The sequence below is a fragment of the Pygoscelis adeliae genome, unplaced genomic scaffold (assembly GCF_000699105.1).
Source record: "Pygoscelis adeliae isolate BGI_AS28 unplaced genomic scaffold, ASM69910v1 Scaffold121, whole genome shotgun sequence".
Classification (NCBI taxonomy): Eukaryota; Metazoa; Chordata; class Aves; order Sphenisciformes; family Spheniscidae; genus Pygoscelis; species Pygoscelis adeliae.
Genome location: NW_008824359.1, coordinates 9077530 through 9088621, shown reverse-complemented (window position 1 = coordinate 9088621; position 11092 = coordinate 9077530). Strand labels below are relative to the sequence as shown.

At 46.8% G+C, this 11092-nt stretch overlaps 1 protein-coding gene across 1 annotated transcript in view; it reads right to left on the bottom strand.

Moving 5' to 3' along the window:
• Positions 1–5282: 5282 nt before the first annotated feature.
• The window catches only part of FBXO16 (F-box protein 16), a 34163-nt gene continuing 28353 nt past the window's right edge, over positions 5283–11092 (bottom strand). The window contains exons 7-8 of the mRNA XM_009319721.1: positions 7619–7844; positions 5283–5350 (exon numbers count right to left, since the gene is read on the bottom strand). Of these exons, the coding sequence (XP_009317996.1) occupies positions 5283–5350; positions 7619–7844 (294 nt within the window). The remainder of the gene's footprint in view (positions 5351–7618; positions 7845–11092) is intronic.

Genomic DNA, 11092 nt, shown 5'->3' with positions numbered 1-11092 from the left:
GGGGAACGGGGGTGTTTGAGGGGCTCCCTGCGGGGAGAGGCTGAGGGCGAGGGCTTCGGGGGGGCCCTGGCAGCAGCCCCCGGTCCCTCCGAGGAGGTTACGTCTTCACAGCCGTGTAGCCGTGTGGAGGGTGGGAGGCAACGGGCCTAAGTTTTAAGGAGAGGGGTTCGAACTGGGCGTAAGGAGAACCTCCTTCGTCGCCAGGCCAGCCAGGTGTCAGAGTGGGTTGCCCATAGCGGTTGTGTCGTCTCCTCCTTTGGAGGATTTGAAGACCCCAGTGGGTAAAGCCCTCAGCAGCCGGGGCTGGTCCCAGAGCTGACCCTGCCTAGAGCAGGAGGTTGGACCAGAGGCCTCCTGCGGTCCCTTCCAGCCCAAACTCTCCTACGCCCCTACGAAATGAGCTCGAGATCCTTCCGTGAATCTCCAGTAACTTCTAGAGCCCACATGAGCTTCAACATCTACAGCTTCTCTCCGGGCAGGGAGTGCCACGGCTGAATTACATCCCGCATGGGGAACTACCTGCTTTGGTTGGTTTGTTGCTGTTGGCCAGAGCCTGGCTGGTGCCGCCAGCTCTCTCTTCTCCTTGCTGGTGACACCCTGGTCAACCAGTAGATTCTGGTGGACCTCTTTGTGAGTAACGTGAACCTAGCAGTGAGCTGAGGGGAGAGGCTGCCCGGACGAGAAAACAGGGCTGCAGAGGAGAGAACAGGCAGCAAGGAAAAACAGGCCACCAAGAAGAAAAAAAAACACCAAATGACAGGAAAAAGTGAAGAGAGATGCTGGCGATGGCCAAGTGACCTGCTCTTGTGACTTGCGGGCTGGTAAAAGCCTTTCTTTGAAAACCTCCCGATCTGGAGGGCTGACCTGAAGATTTCTGGCATCACGCTGACGGCCGGTGTGCGCCTGGGGACTGAAGGGCCAGCAGGGTGTGCAGGGAGGGAAGGGGGCACGTGGAAGGAGGCGCGGGTCGGCTGTTGCCGCTGCGCGGGTTGGATTATAAAGCAACCGGAGCCTGCTCTGGCGCCGGAGGTCAGCGCGCGCAGCCTGGCAGGCAGCTTGTAGGAGGGTGCATGCGTGTGTGCACGTGTTGTGAGACCGTCCTGCCTCCCCCAACTTGCTGGGCAGATTTGGCGGCATCCTGCCTACACAAAGCAAGATCCCAGGATGGAACAGGTTGCAAACACAGGTTGAGACCATCTGCTCCCGTTGCTACCTCTCTCCTGCCTTCGGGGCTTTTTAGAGAGCTGAATTCAGTTTCCTTCCTACAGGATGTAGGGAGTGTCCTGCAATGTCTGGACCTGTCTATACCCGTGATTTTACCTCCCCGGGGGTCTCCCAAGCATCCTGTGCCAACCAGCAATTACCAGTGGTTTGGAGAGTGGCTGTGATCAGGATAGCTGTGCGAACAGCTACAAAGCATCTATCCAGACATGCGTCTCCTGCCATCACCTTTCTCAAACCTACTGCAGCAGCTGCTGTGCAGCAAGGGACATTTCAGACGCGACCATGCAGTCAGGGGTTGTTTGTGTGTCTAGCCGTGTCCTGCTTTGGGCTGGCCGGGGTATGAAAGCAATTCCTTCCCCTGAATTATTTGGCGGTGCACCCACTACGCAGCATCCATCTGGAGGGTGTCTTTGCATGTTGTTGGGGATGGCACAGAGCATGGGACAGGCCATCAGTCCGAGGGCATGCCAGCAGGGACAAGGTGACTGATTTCAAGCCAATTCCCATAGCCCCCTCCCTCCCCTTAATCCACACACCCTTAAACACAACCCCACGGACCATGTCACTGCCTCCTCATCTCCTCAGCCCTCCCTGACAGGAGCTGAGCTGTGCTCTCCATTCGTTATCAGCTTCATCCACTTATTACAGCAACTTTTTCTCTTGCGCTTAGCTATTATCATTAGCTGCTTTCCCTTTGCCGCAAGGTCTCCGTGCTCTTCGGTAACCGTCCTTTAACCTGTGATAACCCTACCGTCGCTGCTGAGACTTTGCTCTCCGAATGCTCTTACTTCCCTGGCAGCAGCTCGCCTTCACTCATCTTCCATCTCGCCACACAAGTTGGACGTTTCCAAAACTCCTCAGTTTTAATCCAACCCTGCTCCTACCTGCTACTCCCATCAACCTCAGTTACATGTGTTCCTTTTTCCAAGTTTTTGTTTCTTTAGCGCAGAAGAGCAATAATTAGGAAAACTTCATTTTGGCTACAAAGCCAAACTACAGTACCAAACTGTGCCATTGCTCCCGGCAAGGAACACCGGGGAAACGCAGGTGGAGTTTTGGGCAGAAACGGATGGTAAAGCTTGGGTAAGAGGGCGGCTGGCATGTTTGGGTTTGTTCCCCACATCTGAGCAGGGCTGTAGCCTAGGGCTCACATTCTGATCTTGCTTGTACTGGTGGAATTCAGATGCAGCAGTGCTGATTCATTGGCCTCCGGGGTTTAAAAGGTACTTTCAGTTCTTCAGTCAAAGGCTGTGGCTAATGAGAGTTGTGCAGGATCTGGAAATGCCGAGCAGTGCAGGGAAACGCGCATCTACAAGGAAGGGTGAAGGCATAACAACCTTCCTCTGTACTTGTTTAGCAATTTCTGCATATCTGGAAGCATGCTATAAAGGTGGGTAAATAACCATCGGCCTCTGCAGATCAGCAGCCCGGGGCGCAGACGGCAATACGGCTTGCCTGAGGCCAGCCAGCAGCTCAGTGGCAGAGGCAGGTGATGGAGACTCTGTCTTATCTGTGTCTTTTCTCTCCATTTTCAGATTCTGACCCATTTTGCGACCTCAGGAATGATCGTAAAGTATGTTGTAAGTTCATACGTTTTTATTCTAACAACATAATCGGTAGGAGTTACATCGAGGCGTTATGTAGGTCTGCCATTACTTCAAGGATAGTCTACTTGGCTTGGTACGTTCCTGGACATTACTGTTAGTTATTTTACAGCATCATAAATGCAAAAACTTTATAAATCAGAGAAGGGCTAAGCCTTAAAATGTATAGTGAGCACTTAAGATGCACGATCTGCTGCAGCAAGGGCACACTGTCTGCAGTAATGCCTGAGCACTCGGCTCCAAGACCAGTCAGACCTTGGGAACTTTACGTTTCCGGCGAGCATGCTCGCTGATGAGAAAAGAAAAACCATTGCTGCAGGGTTACATCATTTCCTTGCGTAGCCGTTTGCTGTTTGTAACACGGGCCTAGCGCTGAATTGCTGTCACAAGAAGCTACACGCTGCCTAACGGAGACAAAAAAAAAGCTGGAGCAACAGTTTGGACTTAAGAAGCCAAGGAAACACCGGTGAAGCAAGCAGTTTAACTTGGTTTCCCGAGGGAAAAGGCTTGTGAGGAGAGATTTGCAATTCTGGGGAACGATGCCGATGAATGTTTTGGATGGGATTTACCCCACCTCACTTTAAATGCTCAAAAGTTAGCTTTCTTAGTCAAAATTAGTCAGTCTGGTCTCTTGCATAATCAACAGATCCTAAGATATATGAGATGATTGCCATCTGCAAGTTCCTATTTCAGCTGATCGCTTGAGAGGTGACCAGCTTAGACTTAACTACCTCTTAGGCCATCGTGTTGGTTGAGATGAACTCCCCCTTCCAAGCATCCAGGGCAACTAGATAAATGAAGGAACAATGTCTGGGAGAGCGAGATGCACTGAGTTACCTAATCATTGATTCGGAGCTGGAATTCACATGGCACTCGACCAAGTACCCCAACGGGCAGAGTCTCCTGCTGGATGCTCTCCCTTCAGGTAAGTTCCATGGTGCGTCGTGCCCGGTCCCTGATCTTGACAACGGTCAATGTCTCTCGTGCCAAAAAACTTGAAACCCTCAAGTGACACAGTGCAGAATAATCTGCTCACAGAGCAGAAGTCTTCTCCTAATCCTTGTCGATCAGTAGTTGGCATTTTCTCTGAAACGTGATTTCTTGTTTATAAATGTTGAGAATTCATGGGCGTGCTGTGACTCTTCCTAACATGTGGAAAGGTTCAGTTTTATCCCAGCTCTCTCACTCTGGGATATGATAAGGCAATGAGTTCCAGTTGCTGTGCATTCAGTCCCCTTATCCTTAAAAACTGCTATTCGTTACATTTACTGGATATTTCCTTAATTGCGGACAAGACAAAAAGGAGCCCATGATTTATATTCTCTGAAATAAATAGACTAGTGCCGGCTCCCCACACAGAGCCATGTGCAATGCTGTAATCCAGAGTGTAGGATTTGATTTCCTTCTCGCTAACAGGATTGAAAAGCTGGAGTTGCCTTGTTTAACACGAGAAGGAAATTCTGTCTTCAGTACAGCCCTAACTAGGTTTTTCCTGAAGCATTTTCCCTGAGCCTCCTTTCTCCCACATATTAAAGGCTTTTCCCTTGAACGCTGTGGTGCTTTCTTCACAGCCTAGCTGGTTTGGCAGGGGCTGTAGGTTACAGCTGAGGGATCGCATTAACATTGATGGTAAACCACTCACTTTGTAGGGAGGGGACAGTTTCCATCACTCAGGTGGCTGGTAAGTCCTCCCTTGTGTTCCACAATCCCCTCGGTGCCCACAGAGACAGACAACTTCTGTAATTCACTGGCAAAGCAGTGAAGAGCAGCTCAGGCCGTGGGATATGCCCCAAGATGTCCGAGTGACACACAGGCAAGCTCACATGAGGTCCAGCAGCTCTAGCAAGGATCTGCGCAAGTGTAGAATCATAGAATCATAGAATCGTTAAGGTTGGAAGAGACCTCCAAGATCAATGTCTCCACGGTCAAAACCCTAGGTGAACTCTGCAGAGACGACATACCCAGAAGAAAAAGAGAATGTAGCACCAGCTCGAGAGCAGCAGCGACAGGAAACCAGGCTGAGAAGCACAACAGGAAAACTGACTTAGACTGTGCTCCAGTTTGGAAATGGGAGATCCCACCTGGAGATCCCAAAGGCCGGCAGGAGTCATTGCACCAAGTACGGTACTTCAAAAAAAAAGTATAAAGCCGTTGCTCCAGCACCTTTCTATCTAAACGGGCTACAAGGCAGTTAAGATTTCTTTTGGACAGCCTAAGTGAGAACAGACGCAGGACCTCCATGCCCATTTCTTTGCATTGTGTGGTGAGGTCGATGAAGAAAGTCTTTTCAAGCAACAGTTGACATAAAATGAAGCTGGGTCCTTATGAAGGACTCAAAAGCAGGTATTCTTCACCGAGCACAGCCTGTGACTCGGGTAACATTGCTGTTCTTTCCCCAGTGCCAGGCAGATAAATTTCTGTTCTGCTGGGATGAAAGATACTCTGGATCCTCCCTTAGTCTGTGTCCGATCCTTGGCTAGATGGAGGGATGTGCCAGGGCTGAGCCTCAAACAGTGGAGATGCTAGATGAAAGAGAAATAATGTAAGAATCAGACAGATTAATTTAGTCAGAGAATTCAGATTCTAAACATATTTAGGTACTCAGCCAATCCTTGGGATTTTGGTGGCATTTAATACCTCAAGTACCTTTACAAATCTGGATTGAATGGAAAGACGGTTTCCATTCATCATCTCATTATAGAGAACATAATCATGAATCAAAACATCTTCACTTTTCCTGCCCACCTTTCTGACAATCTGCAAACGTGCCCTGGTAAAGCCCAGCTGGAGCACTATCTAAAGTTGGTAAGTTTATCTTGGGAAAAGCCTGGCAGAGATCACAAAGGTCCAGGAGAGGTCACTGAAGGAATTAAGATAGGATTTGTCTCTCTCTGATCCAAAAAAAATACAGTTTTGCCTTGCAAATTGCCCCAAATCCAAATGCAATCCCTTAGGGATAATTTACCTTGGTAGTTTTTATACTACAGCCATGGTGTTTGTAGGTAGCTCGCTTCCCCACTCTCCCTAGCACTTTCCTCGTGCACAGATTTTAAATTTCTTATCATGTAGAAGACAGTGACTGCAGCAGAGCTCAGACAGGACACCGCACGTCCCTGCATGCGCCACTCTCCTCCACCCATGTGGAACCATCAATAATCACCGGGTGGGCACTTCCCTGCAGGAGCTCCCCTTACTCCATCCCGCACATCCTCTTTGCGAACGCTAAACCGCACCTCAACAGCAGTTGCAGATTGGTTCACAGAAGTTCAGAGACTTAAGAAACACCTTCTTCCCATTCCCAGTGCCTCCCGGAGGGACGGCAGCAGTCGGAGCCGAGTGCCACATTCCCGGGAGGCCACAACACTGCTGCCAGACCAGCGGAATTCCCTTGATTGACTGGAACAACCAATAACACAGCCAAGGCCTGGAGCCTACCCTTAACTCTTCATGACTTGGCCCCGGTCCAGCGAACAACCTTCCTAAGGCTCTGTCCAGGCAATGTGACTTCAGCATGAGGGTCCTATTTTATAGAAACCTTGTATTGCGTTAGCAAGGTGCGGCACTGTAACCTTCTAGCCTAATCTTGATGCTCTCCTCTCTTGGCTTTTATGACCGGGATGCATTTATGTACCGCTTCCTACGTGAAGCAGTCTTCGTGTGTTTTCCATCTTACTCATTCCAGTGCTCTCCCCTATGTATCATCCTTCATCTGCATTTGGATTCTTTCTTTCATCTCCCACAGAAGGATTTGTGATCGCTCGTTTGCACTGTGGGTCCTCCTCACGTGGGTTAGCCTATGCACTTGCTAAAACCACTAGATGCTAGGGAGATCCAAAGGGATACTGGAGGTCTCCACATGCTCCATTATCTCCTTTCCAGATGGGATCATCAATAATTACTGGGTAGTCGCTGCCCTGTAGGAGCTCCCCTCACCCTACCCCTGTGTTCTCTTTGAAAATCCTAACGGTATCACATCAGAAGCCTCTTTTCCTTTGTTCATTCCAGGTTCTTTATCCCCTACCTTTCTTGTCCTATTAAAAATCATCAGGGGTCACAAACGGTAATCCTTATGTGGACAGCCCGCTTGTGACCTAATAGGACTTTCACCAAAGTCTGCACAAACGTTGTGTGCTTCTGAAAGATATCCCATACTTTCCCAGCCAGCTGCAGACACCGAAGACCTTCAGGAGGTGCTGGGTATATCAAGAGGTGAGGTCTTCATGAATAGCTGCCCAAGCCAACCCTAGACTGAAATGGCACAAAATTGTTTTTGATCATGTCAGTCTGCCTCCTTATTTTTGGAAGGCATTCACAGATCAGCTGCTTTCTCAGCTGTTGTCTCCCTGGAGTTGATTGCTTTCTCCTGTAATTTGCTGAATGCTCTGATTCCAACCCAACCATAGCAGCTCCTCCTGGCATCTATCCAGGACCTGGCAGAGTCCATGGACTTTGGACTGAGCCCCCTGTCACTTCTGATCCGAGCTCTCTTGCTCTGCCATCGCGTATTAGTGAGTTAAACCCATGTGAAGCCCATGCCAGTGTTCAATACCAAGATGACAGTCGTGACAGACAGGTGGATCTAGCGAGCGCTAGATGTGACGTCTTTGGCCATATGTTCTCTTTTGATGCAGCAAATCACTGTCATCTGGGTTCCCACCATCCAGAATGACTGCCTTCTCCTTCGCCTACAGAACTATACTGCCAGCACCATTTCCTTCCCTCTGCGCACTAAATTTGGGTATTGGCACTCTCTACAACAGCCTCCACCTGCGACGGGGCAGCATACTAACACGGAGACCTGCTGTTCGTCCTTGTGAAGTCTTTCTTTCCTCTTTCACGTGGCTTTGGCACTGGAGCTCGAACAGGTGCTGGTCGTATCCCGGCGTTCCACTGGGAGCTCTGGGCTAGGGTCTTTGCTGCTGCTTTGGAGGGCAGGTTCCCGGTTGACTGGTGAGTGGCCCAGCTGGGACGAACTGGTGTTTTTGGAACAGACTCAAGATCTGCAGAAAGTGATAGCTAGGAAGAGAAGGCAGTAAGTATCTTATCATCCCAACAGCTTCAGAGGGACTGAAAACGCTGGAGTCCATTGAGAACTTCTATAAATTCTATACATTCTATATACATTCTGTAAATTATATTCCTAAATGATATTCCTAAATGATACAAGCATAATCTGCATTATTTGCAGTGACCTGTGCTCTGGTATAAGTTTACCTTAAGGACAAAAGGACCCAATTAGAAATTAATGCCAGTAAAGCCAAACCCACATTAATTGATTCTCCACATCAATTCACATGTTAATGCACAAATTCTCCTCTGTGCATATGGCTGCAACTGATCCCAGCCTTGCTTGCTGTTTGAAGTCTCGCAGTGTAAAGGATGAAGTTCATTTTAACATACTGTTCAACGAACATTTTACTAAACACATTCTATATACATTCTGTAAATTATATTCCTAAATGATATTCCTAAATGATACAAGCATAATCTGCATTATTTGCAGTGACCTGTGCTCTGGTATAAGTTTACCTTAAGGACAAAAGGACCCAATTAGAAATTAATGCCAGTAAAGCCAAACCCACATTAATTGATTCTCCACATCAATTCACATGTTAATGCACAAATTCTCCTCTGTGCATATGGCTGCAACTGATCCCAGCCTTGCTTGCTGTTTGAAGTCTCGCAGTGTAAAGGATGAAGTTCATTTTAACATACTGTTCAACGAACATTTTACTAAACGGGGATAAAAATAAACAAAAAAAAAAAAAATCTTAGCAACACAGTGATTGTTTATTCCTTGAGAAAGATCCCAAATATTCAAAAGGCACAGGTTCTGCAGACCAACAGCTTTGGCTTTTTTTTGACTGATACAAATTATTTGGTAAGAATAGTGACCAAACATTAACAAAACCAAACATTCACATAGCGACTCATTAAAAAGCAATGTGGGCCGATAGTCTTACATGAAACTAGTGTCCATAGTAAAATGGGTGTGCAGAAACGTCAATGCTGTTCTGCAATTCCTGCCCGCCTGCTTCCCCTTTCCATTATTTAAATTGGCAGCAGTGGCAGATATATGGCGCTCCCTGCCTAATTGTCTAGTTATAAATAAGCAATCCAGCAACTGCTGAATATCGACCTAAAGAAAGGCCAGTGATTATACAACTGCCGAAAGTGGCCCGGGTTCTTAGCAGTACTTGACGTGTGACAGAGGTGGTGTGATAAAAGCAGCTGCAGTTTTTTTATCGTAGCGAGAAAAGCACAATGCCACAGAAGCAGTGGTAGTTGCAGCACAGATCTGACTCTTCCTTGCTTTTCATCTCCTGTGTTGTTGGTGGTTCAGTTTTAGAGCTCAGGGACAGATAGGCATAGACTATTAAAGCCAGGCTGTACTTTTACAATTAGGGTGACATATATAAGCTGAGTTTGAATACGCAAACTTTATATTGAGTTACTTCCACTCTTAGGAATAGTCCCATGAAGTTCAACGGGGTTTCCTGTATGAATAAATAACATTCAAAATAAGGTTTGCAGAATATAAATATACACTGGACAGGACCGTGTCTCAGTGCTGCGAGCCCTGGATCTTCATGTGGACTATACCCACACGCTACATAAATGCAATTCATACTCAAAACATCAATTACCTGTCAATATGTCATAGGAAAATTTATTCCTGACTTCAAATGCTGCAATCTTATCACCTTAGGATATAGGCAGTGAGGCAAGAATGACTGATCCTGTCAAAAAGATGTTATTTAGTAAGTACTAAAAATAAGTCAGTAATTCAGGAACAGCTGTGAGGGTGGAGCAGTCTCTCCAACAGAAACAAGCAGACAGCCTGAAAGGCAAAACCAGCCCCTAATTGCTGACATTGCAGTCATTTGCAAAGCTGTCAAAAGCATCAATCAACTTTTACCTTCCTAATAAAGTATCTGGGAATTTCTAATAAAGTATCTGGGAATTTTGACATTTGGGCACGAGGCTGCCTATTTTGCTGAGAAGCTGCAGAAGGCTCCTCATTGGAAGTCCTCGAGGACTTGTGTAAAGGACACGGATGTGGCAGCAGTGACGCCTGCGAAGGGACCTGTAGGGCCAGAGCTCAGAAATCACAGCAGGGCGACGCAGCTCCACGTCAGAGTGAACAGGAGGGATGACACAGTGGCCCGAAACAGGGATTCTGGTTTCCATGCTCAGCCTGGTAAAAGCTTGGAGAAGCTTTTTTTCACCGAACCCGCTGCATTCTTCGCTTTTCTTTATATAATACTGGGGCAGTAGCTGCTGAAGGCAATGTGAGCATCAAGGTGGTACAGGCAAGCCGTAAAGCCTTGATCCAGCAAAGTGCTTAAAGAGATGGTTAACACTGAAACTATACATATCCTTAAAGTAAGGCATTTCCCTGGATGAAGATGGAGCAGGTATTCCCGCCCCCCTGTAGAGACATGGGGGTTGCATGTGCATTCATAAGAAAGAATGTGGCCCTTCCTACAGAGACCTAATTAACTTAATTTATTGTAATTTACTATTTAATGTAATTTAGCTAATTCACTTTAATTTATTCTAAATCAAGCGTGAGCCTGGTCACATTTTATGCTACTGTTTCCACGATTGCTAATAAACTCCAAAACCTCACGAGTTTACGAGGAGAACTGATTCACCGCATGCAAACGTGGAGCCAGTGGATGTAATTCCAGGACTCAGGTCATCACCTTAATTATGCGTTTATTCTATTTTGGCGTGCTGTTGTTCAGCCTCCTGAGCTTGGAGCTCCATATAATAGCCCTTTTCACATCTTCGTTGTCGGCTGTAATATACTTTATTCTCACCTCCTTTCTGCACTTGGATCATTGATCTATTAAAGAGCTTCATTTTAATTTGACTTGATGCTTGCTCGCTTGGGGCACTTATTCTTTCATCATAGTCTGTTCTTCTTCTAAGGATTTACTAAAGATTTGAGCATTAAGCCTCTTTATTTGGACTTGATTAAACAAGAGTCTTTTCACAGGTCTTCATTTCAACAAGGTTTCCCAATGCTACCTTAATAATAAATGGAAATTAATTTTGGATTATTCCTAACGAGTTATATATAGGTATCTTTTTCTATGCATCAGCCTACCGTAACCTAACCTTTATTGTCTTGTAGTGTTGTAGTTATTAATGGCCAGTGTCACAGCAGGCTTATACATCAGAGAATAAGAAACACAGCACTTCTACTGAAATTTGGACAACTCCCAACTCAAGAGAAATACAAGCCTATTTTCAAC